The sequence below is a fragment of the Aedes albopictus genome, chromosome 2, assembly GCF_035046485.1.
Source record: "Aedes albopictus strain Foshan chromosome 2, AalbF5, whole genome shotgun sequence".
NCBI lineage: Eukaryota > Metazoa > Arthropoda > Insecta > Diptera > Culicidae > Aedes > Aedes albopictus.
In genome coordinates, this window is record NC_085137.1 from 31,696,917 (window position 1) to 31,719,556 (window position 22,640).

The 22,640-nt window shown below is 40.4% G+C and overlaps 2 protein-coding genes across 5 annotated transcripts in view; one reads left to right on the forward strand and one right to left on the reverse strand.

Moving 5' to 3' along the window:
- Positions 1-22,640, forward strand: part of LOC109402145 (dual specificity protein phosphatase 3) — a 192,063-nt gene that overhangs the window by 49,742 nt on the left and 119,681 nt on the right. The gene's annotated exons all lie outside the window — the stretch shown is intronic.
- LOC134284012 (uncharacterized) lies at positions 17,713-22,299 on the reverse strand. 2 transcript variants are annotated; one of them, XM_062854783.1, is made up of 3 exons: positions 20,592-22,299; positions 20,461-20,521; positions 17,713-18,038 (listed from the first exon to the last, which is right to left on the reverse strand). In XM_062854783.1, exons 1-3 carry the CDS (start codon positions 21,768-21,770, stop codon positions 17,752-17,754), a joined length of 1,527 nt encoding a protein of 508 aa, XP_062710767.1. In that variant the 5' UTR covers positions 21,771-22,299; the 3' UTR covers positions 17,713-17,751. The 2 variants fall into 2 exon arrangements, with proteins under 2 accessions (XP_062710767.1, XP_062710768.1); XM_062854784.1 differs by lacking the exon at positions 20,461-20,521 and having other exon boundaries at positions 17,900-18,038.

Here is a 22,640-nt window from a genome sequence, read left to right on the forward strand (position 1 = left end):
ATATGGTCTGATATTGTTTTCCTGCTAACCGTTTATCAGGTTATCGAAAAAGCCGCTGTTTGATGTGTCGCAAGCATGGGTTATGTTCAATTTGATATTTGGTCAATTCCGGGGGGACACCCAGAACCGGTTCCGGAACACTACCGGTTCAGATATGGTCTGAGACTATTTTTCTGCTTCCCGTTCATCAGATAATCGTAAATGCGGTGGTTTGATGGGTCGCATTCATGGGTTTGGTGCATTTTCATGTCTGGTTCCTTCCAGGGGTACCGATCCGGAACACCTAAATGGCCATAACTCCGGAACGGCTGAACCAATCCGAACCATATTCAATAGGAAACAATGGGACCAGATGCCACGTCGAATGAACCGTTGGTCATTAAAATCGGTTGAGGTTTACTGCCAAAAACTGATGTGAGTTTATTTGTACACACACATACACACACACATACACACATACACACACACAGACATCACCGAGGATGGCTAACCTCGAGTTTCGATAAGCCGGCATTTGTGGAGCGGATGCTCATGGAGCAGAATACAGACTACTTGTCTAGCGACGGTCTGGTACCTTGAGACGAGCGTGTGATGCGGCAATGCCGAGGCGATCCATACCCAGGAATGGACGAAGACCGGTGTACTGGTGGTGTCAATAAATCGCGGAGCTCCGTGCATCTTGCCACAGGGCAAGGAGAAGGATGCAGAGAGCCCGGACCGATGAGTCGAGAGCTGAGCGAGAGGTGGCATACAGGGCGGCAAAATTGGCACTGAACAAAGAGATCAAGGCGCGTAAGCGGGCGTGCTTCAACGATCTCTGTCAGACGGCCAACACAACCCCCTGGGGAGATGCATACCGCGTAGTCATGTGCAAAACGAAAGGCACATCAGCACCACCGGAACGCTCTCCCGCGATGCTGCAGAGGATTGTGGAAACGTTGTTCCCGCACCACGAGGTGAGACCATGGGCACTAGGTTGTCCCAAAATTTGCACATGGTCGAAAAGCTTGGGGGCTCACCCTGCAAATGATAGCTAAGGGTGTTAGAAACAAACTTTTGTATGACGGCAACTTTCAAAAATGACGTTTAGAGGTCGCCCCGGCGAGATTTTTGAAAAATGGCAATTTTTCGTAATAAATTTCATACAAATATTTTTTACCGTACAAAAATTGGCAATACCCACTATTTTTATATTTTTTACAGCTTGATATGGGTCCAAACTTTTTGGGAAAAATAATTAACGGCATGTTTTGCTGGTAACTTTTTGATACTGAATTTTTGAATTTACCAAAATTTGTCATTTTTTGATATACTTTGCAATTTACCCATCATAAAAAGCATCTGAACCTAATGCTAATTTAAAACAATTTCCATAAAAAGATAGGAAATTTTATGAGGAAAAACTTTGCCGAAGACAGCATGGCGTTTTTTCTATCCGTTTTACAGTTATTCACAATTTACTATTTGGTGAAATTTGAATTTTTAGGTATTTTTCTAAAAATCTCACATAAGAACTTCCCAAAAACACATACAAAGTAAAAAATCACATATGCTCAACAAGTTTTTGTCTTGATTGTGTTATGGCATTATGGTGACATCATTATTTGATTTTTATTTTTTGTTATTCAATCCCTTCATATGGACATTAAATAGCAAAGATTTCTTAAAAAGCTAGTTCTCGTGACAAGCTTCGTACAGCCTATTGATTTTTTAAAGATATTTTCTACAAAATGTTGAGCCATATTTTCGCGTTTATCTTACTTTCCTGTCGATATTCTCAATTATTTTTCTACATGAAGACGTATGAGTCCTGGACCAGTGAAACAGCCCAGGAAACAGTGGCAAAGTGAATAAAGGCGAATACGTTGATCCATGCCAAATTCAAATCGCGATTACGAACATCTTACGCAAGAATACCAATTTTTAGATATTAAGTTCCAATTCAAGACATTCTGAAAAGCAGCCCATGTCTTTTTTAACATCTACTGATGTGAACTATCTTATCAACACCGAAAATAAGATACACCGAGGCAAATTGAAACGGGTGGGATGAGATGAACCAGTGAGTTAACGTAATGTTATCCAAGGTTAGAACAATTTGATTACCATAACACATACACGGCATACAAAAAGACAAGGTAGGCTATTATTGGTAAACAACAGTTTTGGACGTAAACAAGTGACGTCATTTTTATCGTCCTATCTGTTGATCAAAATAACAGGGACTACTAGAACGTTTTATTCATGTCTTTGAACGATTTGAACAACATCATTGAAAAACAAAATCGACATGTTTTGCGGAATGTATCACCTTCTAAATGATATAGAAAATGTGCCCTGCGTTTGAATGTGTATTGTGCTCGTATAAACCATTGTCAGTACATAACCGTTATAAATGCCATGGCCTACTAAGGCATCTCAAAATGGTACCTAATGATAAAGTTTCTCGCTAGTATGCGCCTTTCTAGATCAAAGAAAATGGATTTGTCAACGGAAAGAAAAATTCAATGAATGATGCTACCACAGAACAGATGTGTATCTTCGAACAAATGTGAAGTTTCGAGGTGGAAGTAGTGAAATTTCCACTTGGAAAACTAGATTGGAATGAATTTACATGGGAAAATAAAAAATCATCAAAGCGTGCTACGCCGCCTCCCTATGCTCGCTGTAGGCTAAAGCTTGACTTCCACCACCAGGTTCGCTAGTGTTGAGATATCGAACGGGCAGTGCTTTTCGTGACGAAGATTCACCCCCGTGATGCTACCATAATTCCTAAACACAATCAAGACAAAAACTTGTTGAGCATGCGTAATTTTTTACTTTGTATGTGTTTTTGGGCAGTTCTTTTGTGATTTTTTTAAATACCTAAAAATCCAGATTTCACCAAATAGTAAATCGTGAATAACTCTAAAACGGATAGAAAAAACGCCATGCTGTCTTCGGCAAAGTTTTTCCTCATAAAATTTCCTATCTTTTTATGGAAATTGTTTTAAATTAGCATTAGGTTCAGATACTTTTTATGATGGGTAAAATGCAAAGTATATCAAAAAATGACAAATTTTGGTAAATTCAAAAATTCAGTATCAAAAACTTACCTGCAAAACATGTCGTTAATTATTTTTCCCATGAAGTTTGGATCCATATCAAACTGTAAAAAATATAAAAATAGTGGGTATTGCCAATTTTTGTACGGTAAAAAATATTTGTATGAAATTTATTACGAAAAATGGCCATTTTTCAAAAATCTCGCCGGGGCGACCTCTAAACGTCATTTTTGAAAGTTGCCGTCATACAAAAGTTTGTTTCTAATACCCTTAGCTATCATTTGCAGGGTGAGCCCCAAGCTTTTCGACCATGTGCAAATTTTGGGACAACCTAATGGGCACCCACACCGCAAGACCATCCTGGTCCGAGTGAGGTTCCCCCTGTGACGAATGATGAGTTAGCCGCAATTGCGAAATCACTTAAGCTGAACAAGGCCCCGGGCCCGAATGGCATTCCGACGGTGGCTATTAAAGCGGCCATCGAAGCTAGCCCTGACATGGTCAGATCGGCTATGCAGAGATGCTTGGATAGAGGCGAGTTTCCGGAGAGGTGGAAAAGGCAAAAATTGGTTCTACTGCCCAAGCACGGGAAGCCACCAGGCGACCCGTCGGCTTATAAACCAATTTGCCTCTTAGACACGGCCGGGAAACTCCTAGAGCGGATCATTCTGTCAAGGTTATTGGTCTATACCGAGAGGTCGGACAACGCGGGACTATCAGACAGCCAGTACGGGTTTCGCAAAGGTAGATCGACAGTGGATGCCATTAGGTCGGTGACTGGATTGGCCGAAATTGCGCTGCAGAAAAAGAGAAGAGGCATACGGTACTGCGCGATCGTAACGCTAGACGTTAGAAACGCCTTCAATAGTGTAAGCTGGGCCGCCATAGAGAGCGCCATAACTCGCTTAGGTGTCCCGGCTGGCCTAAGGCGTATTCTGGGTAGTTACTTCCAGAACAGGGTGCTGATTTACGACACCGAGGAAGGCCAAAAACAGTACAATGTCACTGCGGGGGTACCGCAAGGATCCATCTTGGGTCCGGTACTGTGGAACGCGGCATACGATGGAGTACTGAGACTAGCACTACCACCGGGAGTAAAGTTGGTTGGCTTCGCTGACGACATTACCCTGGTGGTATACGGTGAGTCGCTCGAAGAGGTGGAATTGACGGCAGCGCATGCGATTGACATAGTGGAGGGCTGGATGAGGTCGAGGCAACTGACACTCGCACACCACAAGACGGAGGTGGTGGTGGTGAACAACCGCCAGTCTGCACAGCAGGCAGTGGTCACCACGGGCGGGTGCTCGATCGAGTCCTGTCGCTCACTGAAGCTTCTTGGAGTCATGGTCGACGACAAGTTGAGCTTCAGTAGTCATGTCGAGTATGCTTGTAAGAGGGCGAGTGTAGCGGTTATGGCATTGTCTAGGATGATGTCAAACAGTTCGGCAGTTGTCTCGAGTAAGCGGAAGCTGCTCGCGTCAGTCGCGGTGTCCATACTACGGTATGGCGCCGCCGCATGGTCGAACGCGCTCAAGCTGCAGAGGAATGTTGACCGACTAGAGAGTGTACATAGGCTGATGTGCCTCAGGGTGGCCAGTGCATACCGGACTGTCTCGAAAGACGCGGTATGCGTGCTAGCGGGCATGATGCCGATAGCATTGGTGGTGGCCGAGGATGTTGAGTGCTACGATGAAAGAGGTACGAGAGGTGCGCGACGAAACGCCAGAACTTCGTCTATGGTGAAATGGCAAAGAGTCTGGGACTCTTCAACAAAGGGTAGGTGGACACACAGGCTCATACCGAGCGTGTTCCGGTGGACGTGTAGGCCCCATGGCGAAGTGAACTTTCACCTGACACAATTCCTGTCGGGCCATGGGTGCTTTAGGTGGTACTTGCACAGGTTCGGGCATGCAAACTCACCCTCATGCCCGGAGTGTGCAAACAGGGCGGAAACGGCGGAACATGTACTCTTCGAGTGCCCGCGTTTTGCGGAGCAGAGGTCGAGCATGTTAGAGGTATGCGGCAGGGATACTACTCCCGATAATATTATTGAGAGGATGTGTACGGGGGTGGACGAGTGGTATGCCGTGTCGACCACGGTATCCACAATCGTGCTCCACCTCCAGAGGAAATGGCGGGCCGACCAACAGTTAGTCGAGTTGTCCCCCTAGAGATATGCCGTATGTGATGGCTGACAGATGATAGCGAGAGTGCGAAAGCACAGTCCCCCCCCTCCTCTACGAAGTAATCCCTAACGGGCGTGCCGCGGAGCAAGGTCAGGTAGTGCAGAATGTGGTTTTCCTACGGTGTTGCTAACCAACAGGTTTCCTCATTCTATAAAAAAAAAAAAAGACATCACCTCAATTCGTCGAGCTGAGTCGATTGGTATATGTGACTCGACCTTCTATCAAAAAGTCATTTTTGGAGTGAACATATAGCCTTTCCAGTACACTTAGTGCACGAGAAAGGCAAAAATAATTAAAACTCAAATGTTGCGTGATTTTGAAAAATTCAATGGTCTACAAGTTTATTCATAGTTCATTTCCAGTTAGCCTAGTGGTTAAGGCTATGGATCACCAATCCGGAGAGGGCGGATTCGATTCCCGTTCTGGTCGGGAAAACTTTGTCGACTTCCTGGGCATAGTGTATCATTGTACTTGCCTCACAGTATACAAATTCATGCAATGGCAGGCAAAGAAAGCCCTTCAATTAATAACTGTGGAAGTGCTCAAAGAACACTAAATTGAAGCGAGGCAGGCCAAGTCTCAGTGGGGACGTAGAGCCATAAAGAAGAAGAAGAAGAACAAGTTTATTTAAAAATTCATCTTTAGAGGTGGCGCAAAAATCTCAATATTTTTAGACCAAACTCGGAGATTTATCTTTTTATGAAATTTGAATTTAGAAGAGCATCAGTTCTCAAAAAAATATAAAATAAACCGCACTCTGCGCACCAGGTTATGGTACTCATACAGAATAACCGAAACTTTTGAACCATCATATACGTATGTCTTGTTTTGCATCTAAAAAGCAAGTGGGGTTAATAGTTATGTATGATAGCAATGGCAGAGAAAATTTTTCAAATGAAAAAATAACTTTTAGCGAATGTGATCAGGACTTGAGAACCCAGAGATACAGTCGTTGGGGTCGTTTCAGCGAAAGCTCTTGGGAGCATTCTAGCGAAATTCCTGCTGCAATCTATCAATGAGTTCCTGGACGATTTCTGTGAAGATTGTTAGGTGGAATAGGGGCATGCACATTTCTAACGCAACTACTAGAGGAGCATTCAATAGAATTTTCAACAAAATTCTGAAACCAGCTTCTGCGCTCGTGGAGGAATAAGAAATTCTATAGTGCTTTTCTCTGAGAATTTTCTGAGCAGTTTCTTAAAACATTTTGACGGAAGCCATGAATGAATTTCAGACGATTACAAGAAATGTTTTTTTTTTTATTGAAACTTTTCACATTTTCTCAAGACTTTTACACCTATTCAATTTTTCTTTCAACTTCCTCACGAAATCTATGGATTTTGACTGGAATACATCGCCAATTCAGGAACAAAATCTCTCAATAACTCTACCACATTCCGCAAAAGAAATTCAAACCGAAACTATTTTAAAATACCATCTAACATTATTTCAAGAGCTGCTCTATACACACTCAGTTTAGAGTAACTTGTTCGGCTGTTCTATTTTCGGTGAAAGTTTGGATTACCGAAGTTCAGCACAGTTTTACCAAAGTTCAGTTATTTTACCGAACGTTCGGTAATTTTTCGCCGAACTTCGGTAATAATTTGCTGAACATTCGGTAATCTGAACTTTTACCGAAAATAGAACAGCTGAATACGGTACTTTATTTTAAGTGTGTAATAATGTAATATGCTTCAAATATTCTGGGATGCAACAGCCAAATAATACCCCAAAATGATTAAAATCTACGCGGGAAAAAGCTTCAATTATTCTCCGAACTCCATGCAAAATTTGTATGAACAACTTCTTCATTTTTCAGTATTTCATTCCGTTTTTATAATATTTCAAGAATATTCACGAGGTATTTTCAGACTTTTCATTCTACAGGGTTTTGGATTCCGTGATATTCATTGAGAAGTTCTTCCAAGATTCAAGATTTTCTGAAACTGAACATAGTTAAATAGTTGAAAAGAAACAATTAAAGACAACGAGTTTTAACCCTTTCGGGGCGGAGCGCAAAAATGTGAAATTTCCATAGAAATGGCTCATTTTTTTCTCAGACTGTACCAACATATCAACACTTTTTCTTTGGCATTTGGAAAACCTACTCTTTATCTTTCGATTTCTAGTTTTGCCCATCTAAATAAATCCGAAATGTAAAATTTGCGTCAGATAAAACTTATTCATGTTTTACAGTTTGTGCTCACTTTTTGATTAACTTGTTATGGTAAATCTCACACTCAACGTCAACAAAATGTTGTTTGCATACATGAAAGTATAAGTAATAGCCCAATTATTAAAATACTTATATCATATAAAACACAGATAGCGGAGCGGACCTGGTGTGATGGTTAAAACACGTGACTATCATGCCGAGGACCTGGGATCGAATCCCACTCCCGACAAACTCGCAAAATGTGAGTTCTTCCTTCGGAAGGGAAGTAAAGCGTGGGTCCCGAGATGAACTAGCCTAGGGCTAAAAATCTCGTTAATACAGACATGAAAAAAAAAACCCAGATTAATCCACCTAGTGGTGATAGTGCCTTTCTCGTCGAATAAGTAATCAAGATTTTTCCGTCGACGTTAGTCAAAGTGTTCCTGAATCCTGAGGATACTCTAGAACGGAACAAATCCCTTTCTTTTTCTTTTGTCACAGTGCTCGTTGACTCGCCAATGGGGAGATGATAAATAATAAATGTATATGATGAAAAAATACTCAATCAATTAAGGCTTCTTACGGCATCATCAGCATCGGCAGCCATGTTGGATATGTGGCTGAAAATTTCAAAGTGATAATTCTCTGCCACCAAAGCGAACATTCGTATGAAAAAGTATCATCCTATATGCTCACTCATAGTGAATACGATGATACTTTTTCTGGAACCGGTTCTGGAACATAATCGGTTCAGATATGGTCTGAACTATTTTCCTGCTAACCATTCACCTGATCAAGCTTGCTATTTGATGAAAACATTCGCGAAATGATGCGATTTGCTTTCGACAACGAATACGTTGTCACCCATCCTCGCTTTATTCAATCAACCTCCCATACGAGTAGCACACGAACGGACTCAACACTAATCAGCATAGTTGACTCTTCCTTTTCGCCGTTGAGCCATTGCGTTCTAGCCAAGCATCTCTTTTCATCGCTTTCGATGCTTTTCGACAGCTTATCGCGAAGCATCGTTGGCTGGAAGCTTTATTAGTATGGTATCGGTACATGCGAATGTTGCTTCTGTGTGCGTGTCGAGCGTTCATGCCGTAGTTTCGCAAACCAACCTATTCGGTATGGTTCGGCTGTTCGGGCGAGCGTGTGACGGCCCAGTCAGATGTGTGCAAAATCGTTTGTCATTTACATCATGTTCGTTTTGCCACCTCTTTGCTGCTGGTCATCGCTGATCAGTGCACAGTTCAATCGCACGCGATAAATATACAGTTGATGAGTTGTGATGAGCACTAGCGAGGTGATAATTTGCATCATTGCACCTGATTATCTAAAAACTCGCTATTTGATGTGTCGCATGCCTGGGTTTGGTTCAGTTTTTTAATTGGCCACTTCCGGTGGGACACTTGGGCCCGATTCCGGAACACAACCGGATCAGATATCATCTGGAACTATTTTCCCACTTACCGAAAAAGCAGCTCTTAGATGTGCCACATGCCTGGGCTTGGTTCACTTTTTGAATTGGACACTTCCAGCGGGACACGCGGAACCGGTTCTGGAACACTACCGGTTCAGATATGGTCTGAAACTATTTTACTGCCCACGGTTTATCTGTTTATCGAAAAAGCCGCTATTTGATGTGTCACATGTATGTGTTTAGTTTACTTTTATATTTGGCCACTTCCGGAGCGGCACCAAAGACCGGTTCCGGAACATTACCGGTTCAGATATAGTCTGAAACTATTTTGCTGCTTACCGTTCATCAGGTTATCAAAAATGCCGCGGTTTGATGGGTCGCATGCATGGGTTTGTAACATTTTCATATCTGGCCCCTTCCTGGGGTACCGGTCCGGAACACCTAAATGGTCATAACTCCGGAACGGCTGGACCGATCGAAACCATTTTCAATAGGAAACAATGGGACCAGATTCCGCGTCGAATGAACCGTCGGTCATTAAAATCGGTTGAGGTTTACTGCCAAAAATTGATGTGAGTTTTTTTTGTACACATACACACATACACACATACACACATACACACACACACACATACACACACACAGACATCACCTCAATTCGTCGAGCTGAGTCGATTGGTATATAAGACTTGACCCCTCCGGAGGCTCTATCAAATTTTCATTTTTGGAGTGAACATATAGCCTTTCGGTACACCTTGGTGCACGAGAAAGGCAAAAACACAGATTGAACACATGAAAAAATACGCAAATCTGCTATTGTTTGCTGTTGAAAAATGGTGCTGGTTCGTCACGAAAGGGTTAAACGAAGTTTAAAGAAGCATAAGTAGTTGGACAGACAACTTAAGTTTTTTTTTTCTATAAGAACCGAAAACAAGTCCGATGATAAAAATTGATCCCAAACATGTTTCTTGAACCATTTATATTTCTTGTTTCAGATTATTATTAATAAAGTTAAAAATTTTAAGGGCCCATGAAATGTGGGGTCCGGGGTCATGGCTTTGCTCGTTTGCAGAAAGTTTCTGATTAACATAATCAGATGCGTTTGCTAACGAATCTTCAAGATTTGCGCTTTTGAAATACATAGTTAGTAGTGGTTCAAATCGGCAATTGCGGTAGGGGATTTTTTTTTATTATCGTACAAATTTGTGCAAACGTTCTCAGAATTTGATGAAATTTTTTTCATAAGTAGGGTTCATATATATATGAACAATTACTAAATTGAAAAACCCGAATTAATCCACCTAGCGGTGATGGTGCCTTTCTCGTGCTTTAAAATATCCTTTCGACAAAACTTAAGCGACATGTAGATGACATTGACATAAATACAAAATGAAAACTGCTTAATCTACTCAATATGGATACATTTTATAAAATGCTATAGCATGACATCCGATATTCAGACAATATAAGACAGTGGTTCCCAACCTTTTTGAGGTGGCGGCCCCCACCAAAACATCTGTGGCCCAATGAAATGTTTTAGGAAAAAATATGAATTAAATGAACGAAACTGACTTTTTTTTTATACTATGACGTAGCCAGAAATTTACTGTGAGGGATTTTCGATGTTCAATATCTAATACGTTTTTTTATTCGACACTCATATTTCGTAAACAATAATGTCATGTACGTTCAATTTGAGTCATAGCTGAAAAATAGCGGCGCAGCATCGTTGATGGATGACAATCAATGTTGTTCAATTTTTACGTTTATTTGTCTGTAAAGCTATTTTAAACGGATTTAACACTAATCAGTTGTGCGTAAGTATCAATATATTCAATATTTTTGATTGGTCATCAATATTTTGTGAAATTGAACAATTTTGTTTGATTTTTAATGTTTATTAGATCAATGTCACCCCCTAGAAAGGGTTAAGTTGGGCCAATTTTAATTAGGCTACAACATCGTCAAAATACATTTTAGAGCATTTATATCTACACTAGTCCTGAGTTATACCTAAATGAACGAGTATACGAAATTTAATGTTAATTTAGAGCTAAAATATTGTTGTAACGACTTATAAAAGGAAGGACTATGCAATTTAGGGCCAATGACACCCCCACTGACGGTACCACATCCATGAGTTAGGTTAAAATTTACATTTTACTACCCGGATCCGGTTCCGGGTAACTACCGGTTGTACCAAATATGGTCTGACACTATTTTCTTGTTAACTGTTCATCGGGTTACCAAAAACGCTGCAAAATGATGTGTCGCATGCATGGTATGACAATTCCGGCGGGACACTCGGAACCGGTTTTGGAACACTACCAGTTGTTTCTAATGTGATCTAAGGCTACTTTCTTGCTAACCGTTCATCAGGTTATCGCAAAAGCTACGATTTGATGTGTCACATGCCTCGATTTGGATCACTTTTACATATGGCCACTTCCGGCCAGTCAAAACCGATTCCGAAATATTTGCTGGCCGTTCATTAGGTAATCGAAAAAGCCGCTCTTTGATGTGACCCATGTATGGGTTTGGTTCACTTTAAGATTTGACCATTTCGGCAGGATACTTGGATCCGATTCCGGAACATTACCGGTTCAGATATGATCTGAGACTATTTTCCTGCTAATTGTTCATCAGGTTATCGAAAATGTCGTGGTTTGATGTGTCGCATGCATGAGTTTGAATCACTTTTATATTTGGCCTCTTCCGGCGAGATACCCAGAACCGGTTCCGGAACCCTACCGGTTCAGATATGGTCTGAAATTATTTTCCTGCTTACCGCTCATCAGATTATCGAAAATTCCGTGGTTCGATGTGTCGTATGCACGGTTCTCTTTTATATTTGGCCTCTTCCGGCGGGACACCCAGAACCAGTTCCGGAACACTATCGGTTCAGATATGGTCTGAGATTATTTTCCTGCTTACCGCTCATCAGATTATTGAAAATGCCGTGGTTTGATGTGTCGCATGCATGGGTTTGATTCGCTTGTATATTTGGCCACTTCCGGCGGGACTCTAGCGGTTCAGATATGGTCTGAGACTATTAACCTACTAAACGTTCATCAGGTTATCGAAAATGTCGTAGTTTGATGTGTCGCATGCATGAGTTTGGTTCATTTTTATATTTGGCCACTTCCGACGGGACACCCAGAACCGGTTCCGGAACACTACCGGTTCAGATATGGTCTGAAACTGTTTTGCTGCTTACCGCTCATCAGATTATCGAGAATGCCGTGGTTTGATGTGTCGCATGCATGGGTTTGTTTCACTTTTATATTTGGCCACTTCCGGCGTGATGTCCGGAACCGGTTCCGGAACATACGGGGTGAGGTATGGTCTGAGACAATTTTCCTGCTTACCGGTCATCAGATTACCGAAAATTCCGTGTTTTGATGTGTCGCATGCATGGGTTTGTTCCACTTTTATATTTGGCCACTTCCGGCGGGACACCCAGAACCGGTTCCGGAACAATACCGGTTCAGATATGGTCTGAGACTATTTTCCTGCTTACCGCTCATCAGATTATTGAAAATGCCGTGGTTGGATGTGTCGCATGCATGGGTTTGTTTCACTTTTTTATCTGGACACTTTCGGCGGAATGTCCGGAACCGGTTCCGGAACATTACCGGTTCAGATACGATCAGAGACAATTTTCCTGCTTACCGCTCATCAGGTTATCGAAAATGCCGCGGTTTGATGTGTCGCATGCATGTGTTTTTTTCACTTTTATATTTGGCCACTTCCGGCGGGATGTCCGGAACCGGTTCCGGAACATTACCGGTTCAGAAATGGTCAGAGACAATTTTCCTGCTTACCGCTCATCAGGTTATCGAAAATGCCGTGGTTTGATGTGTCGCATGCATGGGTTTGTTGCATTTTCATATCTGGCCGCTTACTGGGGTACCGTTCCGGAACACCTAAATGGCCATATCTCCGGAACGGCTAGACCGATCCGAACCATTTTCAATAGGAAACAATGGGACCAGATTCCCCGTCGAATGAACCGTCGGTCATTAAAATCGGTTGAGGTTTACTGCCAAAAAGTGATGTGAGTTTTTTTGTCCACACACACACACACACACACACATACACACACACACACATACACACACACAGACATCACCTCAATTCGTCGAGCTGAGTTGATTGGTATATGTGACTTGACCCTCCGGGCCTTCTATCAAAAAGTCATTTTTGGAGTGAACATATAGCCTTTCCGGTACACTTAGTGTACGAGAAAGGCAAAAATCAGGGTCGCCTAATTTTCCGGAAAACTCCAGTGGAAAACAAACATTTTCCGCAGACACCACCTACTTAGAAAAATCATAACTCAAGAACGAAGCAAGCATCGTAGACACATTTTTTTGTGTGAAATCATAAGCAAATTTGCTCAGCAATTTAAAAAAAATACAAAATAAAAGTTGTTTTCCACAAAATTTTCCACTGAGAGGAAAATCGGTTGGAAAAGTCGGAAAAACTATTTTCGACGTCCTAAAAAATATATTTTTGAAAGGAAGTTTTATAAGCTATATTCTGTAAAATTTTCAAGATGTGGTTTTTCTCCGTTCCTGAGTTATGACCAATTTTGTGGAAATTGTCCAGATGTGCTATATGAGCCGTTTTCTTTGAAAAATCATAACTCAAGAACGAAGCATCGTAGACACAGTTTTTTTGTGAAATCGTAAGCAATTAAAAAAAAATACAAAATGAAAACTGTTTTCCACAAAGTTTTCCACGGATGAGGAAAATCGGTTGGAAAAGTTGGAAAACTATTTAGGAAGTCCGGAAAAATTCTTATCTATCTATATATATAAAAATGCAGTGGCATACGTGGGACCGCGCATAACTTGCGAACGGAAGGTCCGATTTTGGTCGTCTTAGTTTTGTTCTGTTAGTTTTCACCCAAGGAAGGTTTATGAGGCCTAAAACATGGACAAATTGAGAGTTTTCGAAAATCGATTTTCTATACCTCTTCCACCGGCTACTTGGGCTTGGCTAGAAACTTGAAACGTCAAAAAACGCAGTAGGCAAGACAAAGTTTGCCGGGTACAGCTAGTAAAAGGTATTTTTGGAAGGAAATTACATAAGTTATATCAGGCCAAACATGTCTAAAGGTCCAATCTGCAGAAGAGAGGCTCTCTTTGGTTTCTCTCTCTTTCGTTAATATCTCAGCTGTTTATTTGTATTTTGATTGCCTCCTTGCATTGAACGTTGGTCAAAACAATCGTCTTTTGATTTGTACTGCAAAAATAGTTGAAAAGTGTACCATCACATTGCAATAATTGAAAGAGAAAGTAAACAAAGAGAGCCTCTCAAATGCAGATAGGACCTATTGAAATGTTTGGCCTGATATTCTGTGAAATTTTCAAGATGTGGTTTTTCTCCGTTCCTACGAGAGCGAGCAAAGGCGCTTAAGCCTAGGCACAAGGGCCAGGACACGGACTAAATACCTGTGTTCATTCCCAGGATTCCAAGGACCAAGGGGTGACATTAACCTTCCTAGCATCGTCACCTCACCGATTGTTTACGTAGTTGGCATTCTTTATTAAACTGAGAGCAATTGGTACAAGATGTCCCCGCTTAATGATTTCATTGTAGAATACATAACGCTGCACAGAAGGCCTCGTCGCTTTAATGCTTGTAATGCATTTTCGATGTACTGCAAGCATTAATAATGACAAGAAAAATGGTAGAAGTAGTAGATTCTATCATTTTCCAGGATTCTTTCAATGAATGGCTGTGTATGTGTAGACTAGACTAGACTAGACTTGACTAGATATATATATATGTATATATGAACCCTTCCTGTGACAAAAATTTCATTAAATTCTGAGAACCTTCGTACCAATTTGTACGATAATAAAAAAAAATCCCCTGTAGATAACCAACCATTAGTGAACCACAATTATCAAGCAACAGAGGGCATTCATTGAGTGCTTTGAGTGTATATGGCAGAGAATTTACAAAAAAATGCCAAATGGATGTTAAATGTAGCCCCTCATTGATGAAAAATAAAAATCAAAAGAAAGTTTACAAACTTAAAAAAAAATAATGTCGGACTATCGTAGACCATTGTATCCTATTCAAAGCATTAAACTATTAAACGAAATTGTCGGTTTGTTTTGGAACAAACTATCTAACTAATCAAAACAGTGATTATTGTCATTTGTTTATTTGTTCAATACTAGCTGAAACTTCACCCAACAGCAAAACAACATGGCAGGTAAAACATTGGTCCTCGCACTAAATCGTGCTTTAACACACTTAATTGGGGTACCGAAAAAGAAAACTGTAATAGTTTCATCTGTCATAACAGTTCTTTTAATTTTGTTAGTGAAAAAACTTTTGTTCGGAGTACACACAGTTCTTCAGGACAACTGTGGTCAACTGTGGTACGATGAAGTGGCAGTAGAATTGCAGCGCGCTTTTGCAACAATAATTAACAGTGTTATCTGCTTTCTATCGACCAACACCTAGTGACAATCAATAAAGCATATCCGCATGCTTATGTGGGACTGTTATACCAACATACAGTCCATTATCGTGATAGAAATCATCGAAAATTGTTGAACATCTGCGAGTCTTCGATCAGGCATAACGATACCAAATTTGACATCTAGCGTTCGTCTATGAGTCAAAAACGCGATGTCACAGTCTGCTACCAATACTAAGCGCATAAAGCCCGATGAAACATCTAGCTCACCATCATCGGACATATCCAACAATGAGTTAGCTCGGATGATAACAAACCAAAACAAATCGCTGCAAGATCGGATGGGCAGACTACACAGTTAGAAATAAAATGTAAATTTCAATTTATTTTCATGCACATATTTGGAGCATGAAAATAAATGTAACAATCAACCAGTGTTTAATTTTACATGACTTGAAAATTGAAAGTCATGTAAAATTCAATTACGTTTAATTTTCAACTTGTCATTTAAGATAGTGGCTAGTAAATTTACATCGTTGTTTATTTTTACAATTAACCTATTTCTAGCTACCGCTTCACAGTAGGACGAGTTCGATGTTCAATTATCACATTTTGCAGAGGGGAGAGGGGGGGGGGCGACACAAGTTTTCTCAAACCGAAACATCCCCAAAACAGACGAAAACACAAAAAAATCTGCATAAGCCCACTGCATTCAGCTTATTTGTATGCATCATAGCGAACAAAATGTTGTACAAAGATGAAATATTGAATTATACCAACACGCCACATACCGAAAAATGTTTTTTTATATATATAAAAAATGTAGGGTAAACGTACCAATAGCGGTGCTGTTAGTAGCCACTCGTAGTAAAATAATTGTATAAAATTGATAAAACCACAAAATAAAACATCTGAAACGTTAATTGGTAGTTTTCAATTAAATTTACTAGGATGAATGTAAAAACCATCGTTTATTTCATTTTTTTTATAACAAATCATTTACACCAACTATAGGTACACGGTTGCTATTATGGTGCTAAAATTTAACATTTGTTCCTATAGTGGCGCATCCCATTGAATTCTTATGGGACCCACCACTATAGGTGCAAAGGAGAAAAAAAAAAGAAAATAATTGTTTAAAATAGGTTATTGACCAAATCCTGTTAACAAAACTGAATTAATTTCATTAAGTATATTGCATCTGTTAAAAATGTCATTTACTAACTTTTTGATAGAAATAGTGCTAAAATGCCACTACCACCACTATTGGTACTACCTCCACTAAGGGAGCGTTTACCCTAGCGTATTTTCGGTGTTGTGCCAAATCTTCCATAAACTAAGCTGAGTTGTACGACCAAGTTTCAGACAATTTGGCCTACAACCAGAAACTCATCTAGACCATCTAGACACCCCATGAGCTGGAAAATCAGAATCTTAGTGTGTTGTTTCTTGAGTTCTTCCCTTGTCATATATTGGACCCTTGTATACTTGTAACCTTGGTCTCATTCGGCTTTTGTTTAACATGCTTGCTACTCAATTTTGGTTTTTTGATTATTTGAACTCCAGTTTAAAAGCATCCAATCAAGTCAAGATCTCAAATGTAAACTCTCTGTTAAAACAACAATAGAAATGTGTATAATATTTAAACCTTTTAGTCAATCATTCATTAGACAAAATCCTAACCCTATAATCAGTTCGAATTCTTTATTTTTGATTGAACAGATTGAATAAAAATAAATAACATTGGAGAACATCTTTTTTTTCTCCTACCGTTAACATGGACGCTCTAGAAACCGAATTCCATTTACCAAAATATGAGAACATAGGGTCTTGTGCGATTTGGGCAGGTGTACCTATTTTGGGCACTTGCCGCTATAACTTAGTCAATTTCAAACCGATTGATTATAATTTTCGTATAGAGTTAGATATTGTACGTCCCTTACTCTATACAAAAATTCAAATCAATCCGTTTGAAATCGACTTAGTTATAGCGACAAGTGCCCAAAATAGGCACACCTGCCCAAGTGGTACAAGACCCTATGTGCAAAAAAGAGTATTACAATCAAAATATTAATCATTTCAATGCGGAAGAACACCGTATAACAATGATTTTTTTGTAATTAATTCAAAGCAAATGACAGACCATTCAGATAGTAAAAAATAGTTAATCCTATGGACAATATACGAGATTTTCGGAATGATTGTAAACATTAATGGATTTTAACAGAGTTCATTAGTTCAGAAGGCAATGCCACTTTGAATATGAGAAGATCAAATTGAATAATCTGAATCGGTTGAGATGCGAATTTAGTTTGGGGCATATGTGACTTCAATGTATTATTTCAAAAAAGGTATTGACATGAAAAAATGTTCTTTTTTATTGGCTATGAAATTTATCGAGCTTACGATTAACACAAATTTATCTTTGGGCATTTATGTATAGTTAGTTCATATTATAAACAGCCCGACAGACCTGACCAAACAAAACAAATGCTGTTTTAACTGCTAACGTTAAAGTTAGACAACGCAGAAATGACTTTTCTGACTTTTTGTTGCCTTTGTCCTACTCGACGTGCACCCGACTTCGACGCCACAAAAGTTATGATCTTAAGGAAGTATTCCTGGAGCAGTTCCATGAATTTTGAAACCGATTTTGTGTACATGAAATTGTGTACAAATTGGATGGCGAATAGGTCCTCTACTGCGGCAATCACATCATGAGCTCCCTCGGACAAACGTGTCCGATTTGCGTATACGTAGAATATCGTTTTATCGTTTCCGACATCTAAAAAAGAAGAAAAAATGTCATTATTACATATTGTCATTTATTTGTGTTGAAATGACGAGTACATCAAAAAGATAAAACGGAACGCACTGATTATCGACACAGTGGCAAGGATTTACAGCATTTACAGAAATGCCGAACAAAACCACATTAAGGGCCCGAGTCAGCCCCATTTAGCGACGATCTTTCTGCTCTCAATATTTTAGCGTCAAACTTTGGTCAATTCATTCACGTTCATCACCAAACTACTGCTGATACGCAAATCATACACACTTAGTTTTTTCTGCCGAGTCTCAGCAAAATAAATGCCGAGATTTGCACAGCCGAGTGCTCAGCAATCACCTCGGCAAAAGTTCAAGATGCTGAGCGCTCGGCAATCGTGCATTTTGACAAAATGTCGAATTCTGCTGACTGCCCGGCAAAAGCGGAATGAAAACAAATAATAAATTGCCGATTAATCAGTAAGTTGAAACTGCTCAGACATGTCATGATTTGCCGAATAATCAGTAAAAATGTCGGTGTTTACATTGATTTTGTGGTAGTTTATTTCATTCAGCATTTCAAATTATATTCATCTATGATGAGTGGTAATGGAAAAATCCTGAGCTTGTTCCGGATCAGCTTGTATGTGACTGGAAGCTTGTCAAACAGACGTCCGACGTCTGCACTCTGCAACGAAAAAAAAAAACAAATGATTATGGTGTACTTACGCAGTTGATCTTTATTTCTCACATTTTCCCCGGCTTCCGCAGTATCATCAATTGGGGCACCAACACTTGAATTACACCGCCTTGACTTTTCTGTTTCTTAATCTAATCTATATTTATTAAAATGATGAAAATTATCTTCAAAACGAGGGTCAAACAGTTCAAAACAATGGCGTTGATGGATGGCGTGAATATGACTCAAAGTGACAGTTGCTTTACCGAATATCAGCAAAATGTAATGCATTTACCGAAATCTCGTCAAACGCATTTGCTGATTCCGGTAAAATCAATGATTGCCGAATAGTTCAGGAATATTTATTACCGAAATTCGGCAAATTGATCTGGTTTGCCGCATATTCAGTAAAAATGTTTACTGAATTCCAGCAATAACAGTTCAAATTGCTGAAGTATCAGCAATTTTTCAAGTTGCCGTTCTCACTCGGCATTTTTGATTGCCGAGCTCGAGAATTTGTTTTAAGTGTGTAGGGGGATTAAAAGTATGGAAAACTGTTCAGATTTTTAAGGAGAGCAAAAAATGTAAATCGGGTCACTTACGCATATGATCATTACGAGTGAGATTTTCCTTTTTTTCGTTAGTTTTCTAGTGTGCCATTAATTGAATACAGTAAGCGTTCGCTCGTGGGTCTCCAGTAACCCTAGTGGTTAAGGCTGTAGATCGCCAATCCGGAGACGGTGGGTTCGATTCCCGTTCCGGTCGGGAAAATTTTGGGCGTAGTGTATCATTGTAATTGCCACACAATGTACAAATTCATGCAATGGCAGGTAAAGAAAGCCCATCAATTAATAACTGTGGAAGTGCTCAAAAAACAAGTTTAATAGAGGCAGGCCAAGTTCCAATGCGAACGACGAGCCATAATGAAAAATAAGAAGAAGTAGACGTTTGCTTGATGGGCTCATATAGCCGAGGCGGTAAATGCACGGGTATTCATCATGACCATGCTGAGGGTGACGGGTTCGATTCCCGGTCGGTCCAGGATCTTTTCGTAAAGGAAATTTCCTTGACTTCCTTGGGCATAGAGTATCTTCGTGCCTGCCACACGATATACGCATGCAAAATGGTCATTGGCAGAGGAAGCTCTCAGTTAATAACTGTGGAAGTGCTCATAGAACACTAAGCTGAGAAGCAGGCTTTGTCCCGGTGAGGACGTTACGCCAAGAAGAAGAAGAAGAAGAAGACGTTCGCTCGGTGCAAACGATTTAACTGCAATGCTTTTTAATTGCAAGTAGGTAGGGTATCGCGCTACTTGGGCGGTGGCTTCTAAATTCGTCTGTTTGCCACTATAACTCAGTCAATTTTGAACCAATTGACTTGAAATGTTGTACACGGGTAGATACTGTACCTATCTCACCACATTCCAATAGTTGTGTCAATTGGTTCAAATTTGACTGAGTTATAGTGGAAAACAGACGAATATAGAAGCCACCGCCCAAGTGGCGCGATTCCCTACGCTAAGTGTAAGAATTTTACAGTTATCGCACCGCTATTCGTCAAAATGAAATGTCAATAGCGATGCGATGTTTTTCGTGTGCACTTTTGCTGCAATACGACGTTCTGTCAGTTGTTGCAGTTATCAAATTTCATTCGGTAAGTGAAATGTAAATATGTTGCAGTTAGCTAACGTCTACCGTATGTACAATATTCTGATTAAGAATTATTTAGTATCACCTTCACATTATATTCAAATTACACTTACCAACAGCTACCAGCACCGGTCCAGAACCGTCAATGGTGATATCGTCAATACGAGTACCAATCTATAAAAAACAAAATATAAACCAAAAGTTTCAATAACCATACAATTAAAGCACTGTAAAGATTACTTACATCCTTTTGAATGATAAAATCTCCGAAGTCTTCCCCAACAAGCGAGCATAGAAATTTCAATATATCGTAATCTGATGCTGATTTACTCAAGTGGAGCTCCGATTTGCAGGTCAGCGAGTATTGCACGAGTTTTTCCCTTTTCATCATAAAATAGCGCCGCAAGTCGGTGATGTTCACACCGGTTGCCTGCTCGAAGTGGAAATTCACCAACAACCGTCGTCGTAGAACAGGAAGCTGTGAAATCATTTGCTTTGTGTCTATTTTTTCGTCCAGTTTCCATCTAATGAAGGCCTGGGTTTTATGCAGCAGCTCCTCCGTCATCAGACTTGGGTCATCGCGTACCAGAGCCGAAACCGAACTTTTGTCACATTCACTGGCAGACTTCTGCCAGTATTCTTTCAGCGTACCCGCTCTAGCATTCCGCTTCTTTTTTAAACTCGTTACGGTGTTCGTCAAAGTTGCTTGAGGGGATTTAAAGCGATTCAAATATTTATTACGATTGATCAACTTGTATTTGATATCCACATATCCTTGGCCGGCTCCGAACCCATCGTCATCGGTATAGTCCAAAGCTGGGAACTTGTCTAAGACTTGACGTGCTGCCGTTTCCATTACATCCGATCTGATTTGCGTATCGATCATTCTCAGCTGATCCACAACCGTGTTCGCTAACGTAGTCACTTCGGTCTTGGCTATGCGTATTGTTACCGGAACAGGAACCCCTCGATTGTTCCGTTTGAAGTCCTCCAACGCACGCAATCGATTGAAAAGACTATCGCCAAGCTTATCCCAATTGATCTTGAAACAACGGAACTTCATTTCGGTAGATGCGTGTTTTTTCGAGCTTTTATGTAACTGTACGCTATCGGAGGAGCCACGTTTCTCGCTTGAATTCGGGGATTGATTTTCAACATCCTCTGAGCCGCCTTGTTTGTCAGGACTTATCTTTGAAAGTTGAACACCGCCATCGTTGGTTGCTTTCGAAGAATTTCCCAATTCCGCATTTCGTTGTTCAGCCGCATGTGCTTCATTCGGAACACTAACTATTTCATCTTCGAAAGTTTCCTGAGCACTATCCGCATTGGAGGCAATAGGGTCTTGTACGTCAAGTTCAGCATCCAGTAGCAGCTCTTCGTCACTGTTCAAAAATTGCACAGCAATCATTTCAGTTGCGCTCATTTGTGTGCTCGAGGGTGGTAATACATCAGCTTCGGATACGACCGACACGATTCGAGGTACAGTTACGACTTGCAACGTTGATTGATCCTGCTTCGAATCTACCACAACCGATCCTGTTACGAATACAAAAAAAAAAACAATAGGTTAGTAGGTTTCGGCCATACCACATAAATAAAAAGTAAGCAGTAAGTGCACTGAAGTTTTTTTTTCGATGGTAAGGCCGGAACAAATCTCATTTTATCCTTTTGTCACAGTGCTCGTTGACCCAAGCAATTAGGTAAAATCTGTTAGGATTTTTTCTGGACGACTCTAATTTCAACTTAAAATTTTAAAATTTCTTGTTTAGTTTATTGACAATGGCATACCCATTTCTAACCGGAAAAAATGTATTTATCCGTTCCTAACCGTCGCTAATTGCTGCTAACTCATTTTTTTTAGATAAACAGGGAATCCCTGAAGGAACTCCTGGAGGAATCCCTGAAGGAACTTCTGGAGGAATCCCCGAAGGAACTCCTGGAGGAATCCCTGAATAAACTCCTTGGAGGAATCCCTGAAGAAACTCTTGGAGGAATCCCTGAAGGAACTCCTGGAGGAATCCCTTATGGAACTCCTGGAGGAATCCCTGAAGGAACTCTTGGAGGAATCCCTGAAAAAACTCCTGCAGGAATCCCTGAAGGAACTCCTGGGGGAATCCCTGAAGGAACTCTGAAGAAATTCCTTGAGAAATCCCTGACGGAACTCTGAAGAAATTCCTTGAGAAATCCCTGAAGGAACTCCTCAAGGAATTCCAGAAGGAACTCCTGGAGGAATCCCTGAAGGAATTGCTGGAGGAATCCCTGAAGGAACTCCTGGAGGAATCCCTGAAGGAAC

What these genes read in the sequence shown, in the direction of transcription:
- LOC134284012 (XM_062854783.1), bottom strand. Translation starts at nt 21,770, where the DNA reads ATGAGCGCAACTGAAATGATTGCTGTGCAATTTTTGAACAGTGACGAA. An exon ending in ATTTTATCATTCAAAAGGAT is followed by an intron (nt 20,522 to 20,591) that starts GTAAGTAATCTT and finishes TGTTTTTTATAG; the next exon opens with ATTGGTACTCGTATTGACGA. An exon ending in ACCGGTGCTGGTAGCTGTTG is followed by an intron (nt 18,039 to 20,460) that starts GTAAGTGTAATT and finishes CTTCTTTTTTAG; the next exon opens with ATGTCGGAAACGATAAAACG.